The sequence below is a fragment of the Camelus bactrianus genome, chromosome 21 (genome assembly GCF_048773025.1).
Source record: "Camelus bactrianus isolate YW-2024 breed Bactrian camel chromosome 21, ASM4877302v1, whole genome shotgun sequence".
NCBI lineage: Eukaryota > Metazoa > Chordata > Mammalia > Artiodactyla > Camelidae > Camelus > Camelus bactrianus.
Genome location: NC_133559.1, coordinates 19,432,361 through 19,452,701, shown reverse-complemented (window position 1 = coordinate 19,452,701; position 20,341 = coordinate 19,432,361). Strand labels below are relative to the sequence as shown.

Genomic DNA, 20,341 nt, shown 5'->3' with positions numbered 1-20,341 from the left:
CCTTGAAGTACCAACTTTTAAAATTTCAACCGGACTTTAAGAATTTGAGAAACATTACTTATCTTTCTACTTCCCTGTTAAAATACTGTATATAATTTAACCTAATATTATTACTATAAATACAAAATAAAGGATATTTTTATGTTTAAGTCTTTCCTTTTCCTCACAATCACCTTGCTGGGTTCAAATGTGTTTTACTTTAAAACGAAAGTCTTGGAGGGTAAAACAAACAACCCCCAAGCCAGTACCACTTAGTAAGTTAGACAAAATGCAATTCACTTTCACTATCTGAGATTTTATGCTTTAGAGCAATTTTATAGACTACAATGCCTTTCATACCAGTTTTACTGTATTGCGAACACATAAAATTATAGCTCATCAAACTTACATAATATATAGGCCACACACAGTTGGCTTTATTTCATTTCTTAAGCAGCAATAAAATTTAGATTCTATTTTTTTGAAATTCAAGGAAACCAAAAAGTACAACTACTTAACTGTATTCATTTTTCCCCTTGGCAAATATATTGTCAATAATATCCATATAGTTGAACTTTCATACTTTATTAATTACCCAATTAAAAAGAGGTTAAAAAAATTAAACTAGAGAAAGTTGTAAGCAAATGCAATTTAAATTTACTTTAATTCAAATGTATATTATTTCCTTTTGGAGCCCATGTGGAAGTGTTTTCTGAAGAATTAACAACTGGCCTGAAGATTAATTAATGATGATACTCTATTTGCTTATGTGAAATGAGACTACTGCCTTGAACAGAACAAGGTAAAAATGTTCATACATACGGTACGAAACACAGGTTGAGACAGTCATTCAAATGGGAAAACAACAACAAAGGGTGAGTAGGAACTGGCAGCAAACAGTAAGGACTGGGTAAAGGTGGAGATGACACAAAGCAGAAGGTGTCTTATAAAATGTTATCCTCTCAAACTTGTACTTATTAAGCCTCTTAAAAAGAAGCTGAGGGGCAAGGGGACACCCAGTCAGGAGGCTGGAGACTCAAACAGAGAGTCTAGAAATAAACATTGGCCACATTATAAAGCAACTTAGCTTCTTCCTCTCCCAAAGACAATCAAAAAGATTTACTTTACCATTAGAAAGCCCTGCAAAAGTAGATGTTAAATATCTGCCCAGGTTATGAAACTTAACAAACAGTATCAAAGAGATAAATAAATGCACTTAAAAAAAATCCTTTTAATTCCACGTCTGTACTTTTTAACCTTTTAAATCTTGAGGTGAACAACTGATTTAAAATATTCCCAAATAACTCAACTGTAAAAAAAGTTATTAGTAACATAGCTCAAAATTATAAACATAATAGGAAATTAAAAAAAACAAACCAAACAAGCCTAAACTCCCTGACATTAAAAATCATGTATTGTCTAAAATCTCCTTTGCCCTTATTCAAAAATTATCAAACAAAAATCAAATCAAAATCACTTGTATTAATCAATTACCTCTTCATAAAATATTAGTTACTACATTGCATTCATTTAATTCACACATGACTTACAAGACAGAAAATTAGCATTCTTACTGTTACCAGTACTTAGGAGAAAACACATGCAACACCAAGTTAGCTGTTTTGTACACAACTAATACATCCAATAATTATTAAGATCTCTAAGAGGGACTCAGTACAAACTTTATAAAATGCTCTCCTGTATTCTTAAGACAAAATTCGCAAGCATAATAGGCCTCACTTTAAATATGAGGATATCAAGCCACTTCTAATTGGTATTAGCAGCTAATAAAATTTTAAGGTATAATTTGACATCATTCCACTTCCTCAGCTTACTGTTGTGGCTTATTACACAAAACTAGTAAAAATATCAAGAGAGTATTGTTAACTTATGTCCCCATGCATGCAATAACCAAGGACCTTTAGATACGGATGTCGTACATACCTTAAAGGTGAGGCTGAAAGTAGTGGGAGGAACTGAAGTTAGGCTGGAGCTCTGTTGTATAGTCTCCCTCTTAGGGAGGGGGAGGGTGTTGGGCAGGGGCACCTGAAAAGGCAGGCAACACATATCACAATCTAACTAAGTCTCCTACAAAAGCCCCATTACAGATAATGCTAATGTATTCTAAGGTGGTTTATTTTTCACCAGAGCCAAAAGGAATATCTGACTTAGAGTTGCATTGTATTTATAGTAAGTAACTGATAATTTTGGACATTTTAGATAAAACTTCTGAAGAGAAATACTATCTGATTATTTATGCATAAATTGACAGAAAAAGAATCTGTCCCAAATATAAGGTATAGACTCAAAGGCAGTGCTTCTTGTATTTTAATATATATACCAATCACCTGGGGATGTTGTTAAAATGCATATTCTGATTTAGTTGGCCTAGGATAAGGCCTGAAATTCTGCATTTCAAACAAGTTCTCAGGTGATGCAGATGCTGATGGTCCCTGAACCATACACTGTGTAGCAAAGCTCTAAGGAATATTTCCACCATTTACAGGATCCACAGGTTCTGTCAGAAGCATTTAACACGATAGGGTAAATATAAGAAATGAATCTCTTTCCTGACTAGATTGTCAACTTTGTTATACTTAGATTCAAGAACAAAAGTAACACTGGGAGGAAAGTTATGTAGTATCCCCCCCACCTCATTATACTAAACAACTGTTTTGCTATAGTAATACATGATTGTGGCAAGTATTAGAAACTTGAGGATATTAGAAACTCACTACCAGGGAGGAGCTCAGTGGTAGAGTGAGTGCTAAGCAAGCATGAGGTCCTGGGTTCAATCCCCAGTACCTCCACTAAAAGAAAGAAAGAAACAAACAAACCTAATTACAAATCCCCCACCAAAACCTCACTACCCATATCTCTTTTTTCCCTCTAAGTTTCTTGAGCTTGAGATTTATTATGTACTTTTACTGTATGATTGATTTTGATGGTTCACTCAAGTTGTTCAAAAAAAAAGACTGAGATGCTTGGGGGTTTTAAGATAATCACTCTGTGAAATCACAATCTAATTGAGATTTATAATACCATGAACTACTTAATGGAGATTATTTGATAAATCTTTAAAATAACTGTGCTATAATAATAAAGACCCTGTATTTAAATTTAAGATATTCAAGATTGAAAATGACTATAATATTATCAGCTAAGATCCTAAAGTGTGTTATCTCAATAAGGAATATGAGTCTTTTTTCTGTTTAATTTTTATAAAAGACAAAATTCTATGCATAAAATGGAATCCCCAAATAGACTAATGAATGAAAAAGGGACGTTACAAAAGATCCTAAAAATCTTCCCATGTGGGACATTTATTTTTAACACTACATTAAGTTCAGAATTAACACCACACTTGGCACAAATAAGCAACACTGAAATCACTCCAAGCTGATGACCTTTTATACTGCTCCCTGACCCAAACTGATCTTCTCGTTTTCAAACACATTCTGAACACACTGCTAAAAATCAAATACAGACTATTCACTTATACAGAGTAGCTCTCCTTGTAAAAGTCACTACATTACTAGTGACTAGCCTTGCAGATAACACAGAAACCATTAAAATGCTCATATGGCTATTTTCAATGACTTTTAAGGGTTCTGAGAATAATTATCTTTCCTTCTTTATTCATATTTCATAAATTATATTTTTAGAAAACAGTAGTTTGGTAAAAAGCATACTTTCTTGAAAAGTAACATCTAAAAAACACTATCTTTCTAAAGTTAGAAAAGATACCATAATTAAAGTATAATTAACTATATTGAGATGTTAGTGATTCAATATTGGAGTATCTGCATAGTGACATCAGGAATTAAACTGACAGAAAGTTTTTCTGCCCTTCCCAAGTTTTCTATTACTTCTTATAAAAGTTAAATTTAATCTTTTCTCCAAAAGGTCAGGGGAAGAGAATTTGGCACATAGTGAAGTTTTCTAACATCTGAAAGCAGGACAAATTACATTAATCAGCCCCTAAAGTGCTCTCCTATCACAAAGAGAAAATGTAACTTACTCCTGTCTCTCCCTTTTCCTCACCTACATAATTTAGAGTCCCTCAGCTGGACTACAAAAGTTGGATTAAATGATCCCGAACGCATCTCACCTACAAGCCTAAATACCTATGCAAGAGGTAAGAACAGAAAACACAGGACAGACATTGTAATAAGATATAATCGAGATTTTTTATTTTCAAAATGATAGTTAAAGCCCTTTGTAAGAGACCTTTAAATATACCTCTAAAGGATACTTTTGAAAAGAAGCCTTTGCTTATTACAGAAGACTATATTTTAAAAAAGAAAGCAGCTGACCAAATTTCTACCATACCTGCTCTCCAAAACAAGAGCCGTATGTGTAACTTCTAAAATGCTCTTCTACCATGGGAGGCTATCTAACTTTTTCCGGTTTACACCTTTTCACCCGTCAATCAGTGAACTAGGCAAAATATTGGGACTGTGATGATTTCTTTTAATAAAGTCTCGTATTATAACATGATTGCTTTGGGAAACTAGAGCCAAATTTACATGACTTACTATCACCTTTTAACAGTGCATCTAAGGGTTTTTGAAGTACTTATATATACATTATAGCTCAATCTTCACAACAGGAATTTTGTTGTTAAGTTTCAGTATAATTTTGTAAATTCAAAAAGAAACACCTAAATCTTTGGTAATAATCTTCCTTTTAAGTGAGTGAGTTTTCACCGCATTATAAAAAGATTTCCTTTAAGAACAAAATTACCAGGGGAGGGTATAGCTCAGTGGAAGAGTACATGCCTGGCATGCACAAGGTCCTGGGTTCAGTCCTCAGTACCTCCATTAAAAATAAATAAACCAAATTACTGCCCCCTCCAAGCAAATAAAACAAACAAACAAAAATAATTGAAAATAATAAATAAACTTTAAAAAAAAGAACAAAATTATCAACTGAATAAAATGCTGAATCTGTAGAATGTGAAAGCTAAGAACAAAAATTTTTACAAAACCAAATTAACAGGATTAGTACTTATGAAATCAAGCCTAAGCCCCAGAAGCCTGGATATTAAACGTAAAGCTGATGACTTTCGGAAAAACAACAACTCAGCTTTGACTATCTTCCTTAACTGTATTACAGAGTTCCTAAACACACATTTACTATCACTCTTCTCCCGAGAGGAGTTAAAACATCGGTTGTAAAGTATGTATTAGATAACAATAGCCAGGTTTCTATCCAGCTCGCCACATCTCAAGTGATTACTTACATTATTAACCAAAGTATCCTCCATCTTTGCGTTATTAGTAGCCACAGAGTTAGGCAGAGAAGAAGAAGGTGTAGTATAGTCTGTTACAGACTCCTGTGGAGTAGTAATAGAAAAAAATACATTTAACACTGAATTAAAGAGCCACTTTCTAATGAGGGTCTAATAGCTGTAAAGTTGTTTTGGAAGAAAGCAGGAGAAGAGAGCAGGCCTTAAGACTCAGCTTACTCAAATCTTAAAGATCAACAGTGGGGTAAAACAAGCACGGACCCAACACATTTCAACTATTGCTGAGGTCCCATACATTTAAAAAAAATATTCTGCGTAGTACTAGGAAGCTGTCAACAGTACCAAATATGTGCTTCTGTGGATTACTAAAAGAACTCTGTGTGGTTCTTACACTTAATCTATAGCTTACTTTCAACTACTGGTTTCTTATTTTCTTCAAAATAAGAATGGATAAATGAATGTCAAGATTGTAGTTGTCACAATTAATTAGGTTGTAGGATACATTCCTTGTTTATCATTATGACTCTCTTCTTTAAACAAGATAGAGATGGATCACATAAGCCTTTTTACTTCCATGCTTTGAGTTGAATGGCAATTAAAAAGAGGAAAGTATTCAAAGTATATGAAAGATTCCATCTACCTCCTCAATGAGTAAATGTCCCAGAGTGAACACCAAATACCAGATATAAGTTTGATACTCCCACAAGAGTTAGGCCTTGCAAGTTAGTCACTCAGCATATTTTGCCTTAATGGGTATTTTTAAAGATATGCATCTTTCATTCAATGTGGTCCGTAAATGCTAGTCAACCACTTCCTCTGGTGCTCAACCAGTGAAACATATCTGCTCCACCCCTGGAAGAAAACTGGCTGTACTGGAGTTACTAAAAGTTTGTTTTATTTCCTGACTTAAGAATCTCACTAGTGGGCAAGATAAGGAAGGCTCCATTGTAATTCCACTTACAAAATAAAAAGTAATATACAGCAATTCTTTCAAGTCTACAAACCCAGTGAAAACCATTCTATACTTCTATAGATTTTTTTTTCACTTTAAACTAGAATTACATGCCTCAAGCATGAAGGGAGGGAGAGGGAGGGAGGGAGGAAGCAAAATAAATTGTTGCTGTTTTCCCCACTCATTTTAGTCCATTTTGCATCAACTAAACTGGTAATCATTGTACGCTGCTTACCTTCACGTTAGTGCCATATTCCGTGGATGACACTGAGATCATTGTTCCTATTTCGGTAGACATTTCTGAAACTGCTTTGGTTTCCTTTGTTGTCACAGGATCTGCACTTCTGGCTGTAGCAGGGCTTGGTTTTTCTTGTCCTTCCGGCTCTACCTGTTGGGCATCTTTTACTTTTCTATTTTTTAATGAACGTTCCTTTCCAATAGGACCAGGTTTATGTTCTTTGTTTTCTACTGGACTCAAATCTGGAAGCTAAATTCAATGTTTATGACAAAAACACATCATGATCAAAGACATTCACTGAAAACTAAATCCAATTTTAAAAGTGTTATTTGTTCCCCATGAGTGTTAGTGGCTCTCACACAATCATGCCTGGAACACAAGCCGTATTTACCTTCTGGGCTTTGATGGGGCCTGCCCGTGGCTGCTTCTGCCGTTGTTCTTTGGGTTCAGACATTTTGTCAGTAGGTTTTTCCGAAAGCACGGGAACAATTTCATTTCCGTTCCCGTTTGAAGCTGGAGCACCAAACTGAATTGTGTCAATTCCAATGTCAACTCCACTTTCTTGACTATTCTTTGCTCCCTAGTGAGAAAATATTTAGAAACTTGTTATCAAAGCTAACAGAGTTCAGAAGTGACTAAACAATCTATGTAGTAGCACACAGTTTACAAGCACAATAGAGGGTGTGATGCTATCTACATCTGAGGTTAACTGTCACTGATTACGTTTTAAGAGAACATTCCTCTAATCACTATAGATCTCTATCAAAACACAACTGATACAATGAAAATGAGGACAAGGCTTAAAGTTTTAAAGTCCTGGGTTTAAGTGCCCTGGATTTAAGGGAAAATCACAGCCTCAAGTTATTTCATTATTTTAAACAAATGTAAAGCAACAAATACACAGAGATACCACCAGCAACAAACAGATAAAAGAATTAATAGGAGAGAAGAAAAGATAGGAATTCCACTATCACCTACTTTTGCACTGAAAATAAAGTGAAATAGCATACTTTTTGATTGGTAATGGAGTGCCTACACCTTAGGAATCCACTCTGAACTACAAATTCTTATATTCAGCTATCTACTCGACATTTCCACCTAGATGTACAATAAACTTCTTAAATCTAACATGTCCAAAACTGAATTCCCTTATATTCTTCCCCAGTGATGATCCATTTTACAGCTTCCCAATCTCAACTGATGGGAATTCTATCCCTCTTGTTGCTTAAGCTGTAAAAGCTTTGGAGATAACTGACCCCTTTTTCTCACATACCACATTTAATCCATCAGTCAGCCCTGTCTTCAAATAGCCAGTAACCAACCATTTCTCATCGCTTTTAATGTCACTTTCCTGGTTTAATTTATCATTTGATTATTGCAATAGCTTTCTAACATCTACTCTTTGCCCACAGACTGTTCTTAGCAGACTACTTAGAATGGTCTTAAAAGTCAGATCCTGTCATTATTTTGCTCAAAACTATCTGTTGTCTTCCTACCTCGCCCAAAGGCCCTACCAGATCCCCAACCTGTTCTCTTTCCAACTTCATCTATCCTCTCTTCATCCCTTCCTTCAATTCAGCCACATGGAACTCCCTGGTGTCCTTCAAACATACCAGGCTTGCTCCTGTCTGAAGGCTTTTGTATTTGCTATTCTCTGAACAAGGAATTCACTTTCCCTCAGGACAACTAACAGCACACACTTTTACCTCCTTTAAGTCTTTAATTCAAACGTCACCCAAGTAGCCTTTCTTGGCCACCCTATTTTAAATTGGTTTCACACCCCTTGGCAAATTCCTTCTATACCTTTCTGGCTTTGCTTTTCTCCGCAGCACAGACCACCATTTAACGTACTGTACGTTAATTACCATTGACTCTCCCTGATCGCCGAGCTTGTATTCTGTTTTTACACCACCTCTCCACTCTTTTGTGAGGCCACAAGTTACAGCAGTGCCTAATACATAACAAGTGCTCAATAAATGTTCAACAAATGAAGAACTGCTGACCTAAATAAACATTTACCACTACTGCACATTTGAGAAATTAGAAAAAACTCCTGTAAACATGCATACTGCATTAAAAACATAGTAGAAAAGTTCAGAAAACAGTAAATAGCACTCTCTGTATCACAAGGACTTTTTCTTAAGACTAGCATTTTTTAAATTAGCCTTAATATGTCTGAAGCAACTTGTAACTGTTGAGATCCAGCAGCATTAGCATCACTTGAGAACTCAGAAGAGTACTTAGGCCTCAACCCTTCCTAAAGAATCAGATACCCTGGGCGTGGGTCCCAGCAATCGACTTTAATAAGCTCTCCAGGTGATCTGGATGTATGCCAAAGTTTGAGAAACTGTTTCAAGGATCTGTCACACTAACCCCACCAAGGGCACTATTAAGTCTATTCTTACCTCTGATGAAGTAGCTGATCCAAACGATGTTAGGGGCTTATTCCAGGCGCTGACTGAAGGTGGCTGTGGTGGACTAATAGGACCTACTGAAAAGGGAAAGTCACAGGGAACGTGACCATTAAAGTTTACAGGACAATAATCCTTAATCCACTTAATCCTTTCTTTTAATGGCAGCTAAACGATAAAACAATGACTCCACATCATACTTAAGACTCTTGCATACCAAAATAAATACATCTGCCTAAACAATGTATTGTCTTTTTTACCAACACAAAATTGTGTCCATAAAATATGGCTGTTAAAAGTATAACATACTTGTCTTAGAAACAAAAGGTTGAGGAAAAGAAGCTAAGAAAAGACTACTGTTACTGCTTCCTACTAAGAAAAAAGGAGATGGCTAGGAAAAAACATACTGAATACATACATAAAATTAAAAACAAACTGCAACACTCCCATGCCACTCCCCAGCGGTTACTTCCTTGTTGCACACTTACATTTCTTAGAGATGTCATTCAGCACAGCTGGTGCGGCCACTTTATTGTCCCATAATTCATTCGTAAGCGGGCCATGTGACTGGGAGGCCTGGAGGGGTTTTCCTGGGGCTACATAATCTGTGCCATTGGGTGTCTGGGCTGAAGGTAGTCTAATTGAAGGTGGCGGCTGTTTTGAAGATGGTGTTGTAGCCTGCAGTGGACTCTGGACTGGTTTGTGAGTCTGTCCCTGACTCTGGGCTGGGGTTGTGGGGGCTGGGACTGGGACTGGGACTTGGACTAGAGCAGAGGTTGGGGCTGGGGCTGGGGCTGAGGCTGGAGCTGGGGTTGGGGCTGGGAGTGAGGCAGGGGCAGTCGGGGCTGGGGCAGGGGCAGTCGGGGCTGAGGCGGGGGCAGTTGGGGCGGAAACTGGTGCTAGGGCTGAGGCAAGGATGGGAAGTGAAGCTGAGGCAAGGATGGGGACAGAAGCTGCAGATGAAGCTGAGGCAAGGACCGGGGTTGGAGGTGGAGCTGACGAAGAAGAGGCTGTGGCCGTGGCTGAGGTGGAGGCCGGGACTGGCACTGAGGCTGAGGCTAAGGCTGGGAGTGAAGCTGAGGAGGAGGTCAGGACTGGAACTGCGGCTGGGGCTGGGAGCGGAGCTGATGGCGATGCCAGAACGGGAGCTGGGGCTGAGCCGGCCAGCGGGGCCGAGGTCGTGGCTGGAGCTGAGGCCAACGCCACACCCGGGCAGGGAGCTGGGGCCAGAGATGAGGCTGGAGACTGTGTTTGCTGGGTTCCTGTCGCCTGCTTTTTGGCAAATCTTGGCGGAAGCTTAGAAGTCTGACTTCTTCCTTTTTCGTTTGCATTCTTTTTATTCCAGACCTTAAAAAATTGGCAGCAATCACTTTTGTCAGTAACACAGCTCAAAGTTCAAACACTTCATGAATGGAATTTCTGACAAAGCAACCTACTGCTAATTTAGCTCCTTTACTTTTCAAAATAGGTACTTGATAAAAAAAAATGTCAAGGTTGCTAATGAGATTTTAAATTATTTAAATTTAAAGATATTATCGGTGAAAAAAAGACAAGTATTCATTATACATTCTTGACACACAGGTGCACCATCCCTCTCCGACAATTCTGAAATTAAAAAAACTAAGGAAATTCGTAGTGAATTCATTTGGCAGCAAAATCTGACCCCATCTGACAAGAAACTATCAACTTCACTCAACTTGTGTTTGCCACAGAAACATTCATTCTGTGATTGTTGCTGGGTGTTCTGCTATACAGGACATATTCACTACTGTAACTTCTTAAAAAAAGATAGATGACTTCTGGAATATCTGGCCCCAAGGGTCATATTCAGTTAAACTCAGTATTACCATCCTTATAGGACTTTTTACAGTGTTTCCTGTTTTGAAGACTTCTCATCTTTATCACTGTGACCTATGTGCTCTATTTATTTTTATCTTGTGTCAGCATTTAGCAAAATGGGTGTTTGGGTTGATTCAAATGAACTAACTTATTGTGATGCATACTGTGTATTGAACTGAACTAATTTAGATTACAACAAAAAACTTAGGTTAAGAACCTGCAATTTATTAGAGATCAAGGCAGCTGTGTTCATTAGACTTCTAAGATAATTTAAAATTTACTCCAAATCTTCCATGAAATAAGACAGGCCAAATAAGATGACCAATACAAAAACATAAAATATGTTGTTGAAATAAAGCAAAGATGATCTTCTCCAAGGCAAACAGTGAGTTATAGTGATTATATTCTATTTTAAAACAATCTAAATAACTAGCAACAAATTGAAACACTAAACCTGTATGATTTGTTCTTCCTTCTTTCGGCGTTCCTCATCCTGTAAACGTTTCTGTTGTTTTTTGGATACCACTTCAGTAAAACCATCATCATTCAAATTCGACTGGGGGTCTTCAACTACCGTTACTTCAGGGTGGTCATCAATTATAACAACACCTATGGGTATAGAAAAAGATTTTAAATGATATTTTCTTTTTTAAAATGAAAAGATAAAAAAAATTTTTGGTCCAGTATTAATTAAAAAACACAAAGATCTAGTGCTTATAATTCATAGTAGAACCCATTTTCCACACCTTAAAATGGCCATTTATTAGTAAAATTTGAAAGCTTCATAAACAAGGTTAAAAACAAAAGTCCTTAAACTATCTACTTTGAGAGGGATACTCCTTTTTTTTCTTAAGCAATACAGTGGTAATGCCTTTACTTAAAAAATCAGAATTATCTTATCTTAGTCAAATCACCTATCTCTATCCCTCCCAACCTCAAGATGTGTATTGTGTTGTAAAGACCAAATACTACTTCGTCTAATTTGCATCTAATCATCCATTCTAAGAGGTGGGTATTACTTTTGTTTCCCCTTTTCAAAGAATGTACTAAGTTTGTCAGAGGAGGTGCTCACAAGCTAAGCTGGTCTTATGAAGTCTAGAATTAGTTCTCAAAAGTCTGTGTGCATGGTAATCACCTCAAGAACTTGTTAAACACAGACTGCGTCACACTCCAAGTTTTTGATTCAGTAGGTCGGGGGTAGGACCTAAGATTTTGTATTTCTCAGAAATTTCCAGGTAACGTAGATGGTCTGAGGACCACACTTTGAGAACTGCTAGTCTAGAAATACAAAGCCAAGGTCCTGGGCCTGAATCAGGTTTAATATGTATAAACAATCATCAACCAGATGAAAGGAAACTCTCGTCTATATCTCTAATACTGGAATAACAACACATAGCCCAAAGGTTCCCGATACTACTATCTGCTCTTAGTGAATCTCTTGAAATTATTCAATATTTCCAGCTTAAGTCTCATCTGAATGAATAGTAAATAGCACATTTTTACATGCATTAAGTGTCTACTCACAGATAATTGCCAATTTCCTCATCAAATATTTCCTTATTGCTGTTATCCTTTGCATGTGATATCCTATCACCGCATGCTTTTCTGAAAATATTTACTCCTAGCAACACTACCGCCTATCCTATTATTTATTCTCTATTTACCATATCTTAGATACCAATTTTATCAAGGTCATAATTCACTGAGGCTAACACTGAGGCTTTCTTTTCAGACACAGCATATGTACAGATATAATTAAGCATGTTCATTTGACTTTGAGCTTTCCCATACCTGTTTAGCAAGGTAGAGTAGTTAATTTCGTCCCTTTTCCATGAAGAACAGTGAAGCCCTGTGGATTATCTTTACAAGAATTTTATCAAGCATGCAAGGCTATGCTAAAAGCTGGTGTTATTTTAGTTCAAGCTGCATCAGTTAATGATTCATAACGAGCCTCTAACTCTACCTTGAAGTCTAAATCTTTTATTGATGACTTATTTACAGCATCTACTTAAATGTAACAGACAGACAGACAGACAGACAAAAGAGACCTGAAAACGCACTTGCATAATTGTTGAGATCAAACTGTGATAGTGCATCCACTTTCTCTTTGGGTTTTTTAGGGCCTGGTTTGGGGTCTTCTCTTTTTTTCCCCGTAGAATCTTTGGAGTTCTTTTGTCCTGTACCATTAGGTGCTCCTTCCTGGTGGTGTGCAGAGGTGCCATTGACAGGATCAGCACCAGTTGTGCCTGCCGACTGGTCATCAAATGGTCTACAAAGTAATAATTTAAGGTATCACTACCTCCACATAACTGAATAACAATAAAAAAAAGGTCTTAGTGGCAGTTTCTAAAGGTCAATCTAAGAAAAAATAGCAGTGAGACAGAAGCCCCTAACTCTAAAACCAACAAGCCTTAGTGACTTTTGTTGAGTACAACCGACTGAGCTTCCCAATAAAGGAGAGAGACTAGCTCCTTACAGTTCTTTCCAGCAATTAATCCTAGAATTATCTCCCAGAAGTTCTTACTGTATCTATCACATTATAAATGAGCTAATAATCAACACTGTTCACAGCAGAAATTTCCTGTGATCCAAGCTAGACCAAAGTATTCACTAGTGGATCTTCTCCACAAGAGGGCAGCACATGAAAAAAAAAATTTAAAAGCATTCTGTGCCTACTCTACATACATACTTTTTGAAAAAAGTTCAATCAGATTTATACATAAATGCAAACATATCTTTTAAAACCACTCTTCATATGGAAACCATTCACTTCACAAACCAAAGGTATTTCTATAGATTTTTTTTCCCCTAACAAATTCTCTCGGGTTCATTTTATGAAAATACACCATGAAAAAACAGCTCACCGATTCATTTTCAGCTCAGCCTATAGTATTACTCAAGATAAAAGCTCACTGAGAGCCTGATAAAAAGCTTGACTTCAAATATTTGAAGAATGCATTCACTTCTTCCAAATAGGACTCTTCCAAAATATTCATTTTAACTACAGCCAGTAACTGCTGTTTCTGCAGGTTCAAAGTTGTTACCATCTACACTGCACAAATATCAGATCAATTTCCTCCCTGAGCATTATCACTCGAAATTCAAATAGTTCACTTATGGTCAACAATTACATCATTACCGCAACTATATATGTTATCCTGTTCTTCTGGACTTTTAAAGTGAGGTTTAAATTCTGTGTTAAGCAGGTACTTAAGGAACACAACTGGTAGCATTATTTCCCTGGAACTATCAGAAAGCAAAAATATATTTCTGTTTACACGTATAGTAACCTGAAATGCTAAGAGTAAGTAAGTAACCAATGCAGATTAAAATATTATTTTGTCTGAATAAATTTCTTATCAGCTCAGGCTGCAAATCTGGGAATTTGGTCAAAAAACAGGGCATACCATAATAACAGTTGTATACTACATACCAGATGTTAAGTGCTTCAATTTAAAATGTCATGCCACTAAAATGTCACATATTTTTGTAAGGACTGTTACTTTCTCCCCGTTTTACTGATGAGGAAGCAAAGACTTTATACAACAAGCAAGTACCACAGCCTAAATTTAAAACTAGGAATAATGCTACTTTATAATGTTTCCTAATACTAAAAACAAACAAACAAACTTACTATAACCGACATTTTAATATTTAAAAAAAGACCAAGTTAGCACAGTTTGTAAAAATTCCTTAAAAAAAAAAACAAAAAAACCCACCAATGACATGATATTTATGTTACTGGTGCCCTAGTGGTTGGGCAGGACTTTGCTTTCTAGGTCTCTCCCTAACCTGGATCATTTATTATAGGTCTGCAATTCAAGAGTGGAATACAATTTATCCTAAAGTTTCAACATTTGCTCTCTTGAAACCAGCACAGAATGACAAAGTGTATGGCTACAACATATTAATTGAAGTCCCAGGGGACACCTGTGAGCATGAGTTTCCCAAAGAGAATCCAAGAAAGAAAGGCAGGCTACCCATCATCAGCAAGATGATTTACCAAATGGAAGACATCTTATAGGTCCCAGCCTCGGTGTGTAGATTTTCCCAAAGCTACAAATTCCTAAGAGGACTCTTCTGGGAAATGTAATGTAGCAGGCAAAGACTTCTAGGACACACTAACCTCTTTCTCAAACACCCTTACTTTGAGAATAGAGAAAAAAAATTATGGGAGAACAATGTCTTGGTCCTCTATAGACTGGCTCCTTTGCACACGTCAACCAGTAAGTCTACTTTCAGCTTCTCAAAGGTGCAAAAGTATTTACATCTAAAAGTACTCACCCTCGCTTGCCACTTTTTGATGGTGGGCCACTTCTCCTTTCATTCCTAGGACCTGAAAAATTCCTTCCAGATTTGGGTGGGCCACTGTTGCCACGCCGATTCTGGCGATCAACACCAGGTCTTTGACTAGAAAAACTTCTCTTTGCAATCTCCCTTTTTGGAGGTAAAACATTCTCTCCGGTCTTTACAACTGCTTGTGCATTCAAATCAGCATTTTTTTTTTCATCCCTTTCACGCCTCTCGTTGAAATCACTGCTTTCAGAAGCCGTTTCCCATTCTTCATTTGCCTGATCTGAAGAGTTCTGATTAGACAAGTCTGGTGTCTTATTCCCAGAAACATCCCCAGCAGTATTAACTGGTTCTTGAACGACATTATTAACTGTGCCATTTGTGGGCACTGCCACCTCATTGGTTTTTGAAGCGGCTTCCCTCTCTCTTAGCCGTCTAAATCTAGGAGGCTTATCCTGTCTCGGTGGTCGGGTAGGACGCTGCCTTCGGGGCCTCTCTCTAGCTGGGTCAAATTTTCGCTCAAATTTTGGAGGCCGTTTATCCGCTGGTAAAGGAATAAACTGCTCATGTCTTCTTGGTGGCTCTCCATCATCTGGCTTAGGAGCCTCTGCCTGCCTTGGGTTCCACTGATTGTCCCGATAAGCAGGTCTCCGTAAGGTGGAAGGGCGGGATGGGCGACCTCCAGGGTCCCTTCCACCACGTCTGAAGGTGCCCCCTCTGCCTCGCCTTGTAGGCTCTCCTTTAGGAAGGAAACCTGGTTTAGACTTATCATCATCCCTTACGTAAGGTTTTTCCAGAGGTCTATTATCTATTCGGACATGATTTTCAGGCTTGAAAGAAGATTGAGGCTTTATAGGTTTTTTGTTTTCAGACCGCTCCTCTTTTTTGGGAAGTTTCCCTTTGCTTAAACTATCCTTGTCACTTGCACTTTCATGAATTTCACTGTCTGTGTCAGTCTCTGAACCTCGCTGTCTTCTCCTCTTGGGAACGACTTCAAAATCGGAGCTCTCGCTTCGTGTCTCACTTTCTTCTCGCTGTCTGAGAGGTCCTGAGGGCAAGTGCTCTGTTCGTGGCTTATTGTCTCTGTAAGGAGGATAATCTCGAGTGTGTCCTCTGCCTCCTCGGCCACGCCCTCCGTAAGAGCCTCTATAGCTTCGCCCTCTAGAGTAATATTCACCTCGGCCTCGACCTCTGTATCCTTGATCTGGAAACCAATCTCTATCTCTGGGATCTTTCCAATAGGTCCTAGGGGGTAAAGTTGATTCTTTTTTAACTGCTGGTCTTGAATCTGGTCGAGGCCTCTCTGTAACAAGATCTTTGCTGATGACTTTCTCAGGTTGTTTTTCTTCTTTAACTGCTGGCGTCATGACGGTTTGCTGGTTTACAGTTTTGGCTGCAGGCTCTACCTCAACACTGCTTGTAGGTTCCAAAGGCTTCTCGGTATCTTGAGGTGGCTTTTGCGCCAAAGCTGAAGTTGAAGTTTCTACTGAAGGAAGTTTCTCTGGCTCTGGTGGAGGTGGAGGTGGTGGCGGAACCAACTGTGGCTGAACTGGTGCTGCAGGTGGCGGGGGTGGAGGAAGAGGATCTTTCTTTTCTGTCTTTTCAGGTTTTACAATTTTTTCAGTGATCTTTTCTCCCTTTTCTCCTTCTTTCTCCTTCCTTTGCTCTCGTTCTTCTTTCATATCTCTAAGTATAGGTTTCTTAATAGGACCTGACCTCCTCACAGGCCTATCATTACCATCTTCTCTTCTGTTGGAGCTCGGCCTCGGGCCCCAACGAGTTTCTGATTTTGATTTATACACTTTTTCAGGTTTTGGTCCTTCAGAAGAACGCAGAAAGCCCTCTTTTTTTGGTTTTTCCTCTGGCCTTTCTGCTGGTTCTCTTGAATCAATGGATCTGCTGGCTCCTTTAGGGATGCTTGCAGATGGCTCATTTCTCTGCTCCTCTGGTTTCTGAGTATGGTTAGATCCATGGGAAACACTTCTTTTCCGGGCAGGCTGACTCTCTCCAGCTAAACTTCGCTCTTCTTGAGGAGTGGATACAGACTTTTGATCAGGTACATCAAAACAAGCAGGCTGATTATGTGTGTCAGTATGGTGAGGTCTAATGTCCTCTACCGATCTGCTTAAAAACTTATGTACTTCTGTCTCACTTGACTCTCTGACAAAGTCTGCTTTTGGGTGAGCCTCTAACTGACTATGTTCTACAGGATAAGCAGCAGTAATCTGTTCCTGATCCAATGGGGCTTCAGGCCTATGATAAGGAGAATTCAAAGACAACCATCAACACAAAATCTTTTTCACATGTATGTGTAAAGCAAAATAATCCCTTTAATTTAAAAACAAAACAACAGATTCTAATCATAAAGGGCATCTTTATGGCTCCGTAAAAAAACTAGTGCAGCATTTTTCGTAATAGCCAAGAGATGGAAACAATCTAAATGTCCACTGACAGATGAACAGGCTAAGAAAATGTGGTATATGCATACAATGGAATGTTGTTTAGCATTAAAGAAAGAATCCTGCTATATGCTACAACATGGATAAGGATATTACAGTAAGTGAGATACACCAGTCACAGAAGGACAAATACTGCATGATCCCACTTATACACGCTATAAAATCAAACTCATCCTCACAGAAGGTAGAACGGTGACTGCCAGGGACCAGGAGGAAGGGGGAAGTAAGTTTTGACTACATGGGTATAAAGTTTTGGCTGTGCAAGATGAAAAAGTTCTAGAGATCTCCTGTATGACATGCTTATAGTTAACAGTATTGTACTACACACTTGAAATTTGGATAAAAGGGTAGATACCATGTTATGTGTTTCTTTCCCCATAATCAAAAACCAATGAAGTGCACTCCTTAAGAAAAAGAAGTTCAGACCATGCTGGTGTGAATTTTTAATCCACCAAAACCAGTGATTTCCACTTAACAATCAGAGTACACTAGAGTAGGTCTATGTTTCCCAAGGAATCAGACTTTTAAAACATCATAAAATATACTCCTTAAAAGGGCAGAAGTTCTAACTTCATGATATGAATTATTACAGATCAATTATTTGCTACTTCAAAGTAATCCTATAAACTAGTATTTGTCCTTAACTTGGCCTTAGAAAACTTCCATAAGATAACTGAATGCCTACCATTTCTCATTAGTGGAAGAACTACATCAATGCTTTAGCCAGACTACATATAAAGTACCTAATCGACAGCAGAGTCTTGCCAATTTTAACATCTACCACTAAACTTCAGCATTTAGTTGAGTTTACAGAACTATAATACAAAATGCCCTAATCAATACAGAAATACCAGAAAAGAGAAAGTATGTCCTAAAATGAAATAAGGCATACTGAATGGGAGAAACTCAGAGTGATCTTCAGGGAGACTACAGTTTTCATTTCACCACAACAGTCTATTGATCTATTAATAATTTTAATAATTACCTTCCATCCTCAGGTTCTTCCGTTGCCTTGGGAGTGGTGGCCTGCTGAGGCTCAGTGTGAGGGTAGGGATCTGACCCCCACATCATACGAGGCTCAGAAAGGGAAATTGCATGATCTCTTGCGGATCGAGCTATATGCTCAAATGACTCAGAATTGTTTGGTGACCCTTCTATCTGGTCTCTTCTCATTAACGGCTTAGGAGGAATCATTCCTATACAAATGGTCAGAAAAAAAAGTGGAGGGAAGAAATGAAGGAAACAAAGTCATTATAGGCATAGAATTTACGCTATTAATTACTATTTGGAATTCTCCATATTTGGACTAAAGAAACACGGTTTGCCAAGTGGAATTGATTAACTCAAAAATGACCCGTGAAAATGTGTTTTTCTATGAATGAAATTTTTATTGTTGTAGTCCAACAGATTTAAAAATTGAGGAAGCAAAGTAAGTAAAACCATAAGGACAGCCTATTTAACTTCAAAGGAGAGAAAATACAATGCCTTTAAAAATCAGATAATCAGAACTGTCTCTATGCATATTTAACATTAATCTAGTTTAATTAGTTGATCAATATGCTATAAATTATGCCTCTTAAATTTTAAAACTTCAGTGTATATTTTAAAATCAAGATGCGATTCTCTCTTTTAAAAAAGAATTTTGGGGGGGGGGGTAGGTAATTAGGTTCTTTATTTATTTCTTAATGGAAGTACTGGGAATTGAGCCCAGGACCTCGTCCATGTTAAACACAGTGCTCTACCATTGAGCTATACCCTCCCCCCAAAGATATGATTCTTGATCACATTTTATCACCTTCAAATCTTCCTTTATACCATTTAGTAATCAATTAGCTCAATTTATTCTGATAAAGACTCCCAATTCATTTGTCTTTAGCGAACCTATAAGAAAACTAAGGTTGATAAATGATAGAGAAAATTGAAAAGCTAGAATATATAACATTAGGACAAACTTCAAATGCTGAAACACTTGAAAAACTGAAAAGAATGTAGTGGATAATAGAAACTGTAACTAAGACAGCAGATGAAATTCCACCTCAAAATTTTAAAATAATATTTGCAAAACAGGAAATACAGTACTTTGGTCTTACCACACTATTGGCATAGTATCTGGCATTTAACTATTCTGTGCTGAAAGAAGATACATAATTTTATGACTAAAAATCTAATTATAAATCCTATTTTAAGTTCTTACTAGATTATAACTCTCAAAGGAATTAAGACTAAAAATGTGAGGAAATGAAAAACTTTGAACTTGCACAACTACAAGCGAGCCCAGAGACAAGGACAATTTCAACTTACCAGGATGAATGGGTGGGATATCCATTGCAGGTCTGCCTGATATCATTCGAGGATCCATGTAGGACTGCATCATGAGCCACCGTGGATCAAAACCCATGGACGCCAGATGCTGAGGGTGGGGCTGCATGGGCTGGTAAAGAGGTCTGTGCGGTGGCGGGGGGACAGCGCCACTGGATGGTTGGGAAGGAACTGTCTGGGGAAGCACACCTTGCTGCTGCTGCTGCTGCTGCCACTGCTGCTGCTTCATCTGTTCCTAAAGAAAGCAGAATCCCACACACTGACATGTTTAGTTCCATCTGATAAATTAATATGTTCGATCAAATCAGAAAACAGGCTTTTCTGAATCCCTGAAGGAAAAGAATTCAGAAGTCATTTAACAGTGAGACGTAGCAAGACAAAAGAACAAAGGGTAAGTTATGACACTTGGCCTTATACTTGACTTACACAACTACTCATTAATTATACTGCAAAAACCATTTCCTAGAAAGGAAGATGGTCTCCATAAATGAGGCAGAGGGGGGTAAAAAAGGAATGACACAGTTCACAATAAAGCCTGTGTCAACAAACTTTCATTAAAAGGGGAAATCTTTCAGCGAAAATTTGTGTGCTTTGTGTATT

General features: G+C 37.8%; 1 protein-coding gene across 14 annotated transcripts in view; it reads right to left on the bottom strand.

Moving 5' to 3' along the window:
* Positions 1–20,341, bottom strand: part of PRRC2C (proline rich coiled-coil 2C) — an 85,014-nt gene that overhangs the window by 16,747 nt on the left and 47,926 nt on the right. For all 14 annotated transcript variants that reach the window (XM_045517941.2, XM_045517949.2, XM_074349790.1 and 11 more), the window contains 11 exons: positions 19,724–19,976; positions 18,408–18,618; positions 14,955–17,216; positions 12,731–12,939; positions 11,125–11,279; positions 9,320–10,178; positions 8,826–8,911; positions 6,812–7,000; positions 6,418–6,669; positions 5,225–5,317; positions 1,924–2,025 (listed from right to left, as the gene is read on the bottom strand). In XM_045517941.2, the coding sequence (XP_045373897.2) occupies positions 1,924–2,025; positions 5,225–5,317; positions 6,418–6,669; positions 6,812–7,000; positions 8,826–8,911; positions 9,320–10,178; positions 11,125–11,279; positions 12,731–12,939; positions 14,955–17,216; positions 18,408–18,618; positions 19,724–19,976 (4,671 nt within the window). The remainder of the gene's footprint in view (positions 1–1,923; positions 2,026–5,224; positions 5,318–6,417; positions 6,670–6,811; positions 7,001–8,825; positions 8,912–9,319; positions 10,179–11,124; positions 11,280–12,730; positions 12,940–14,954; positions 17,217–18,407; positions 18,619–19,723; positions 19,977–20,341) is intronic.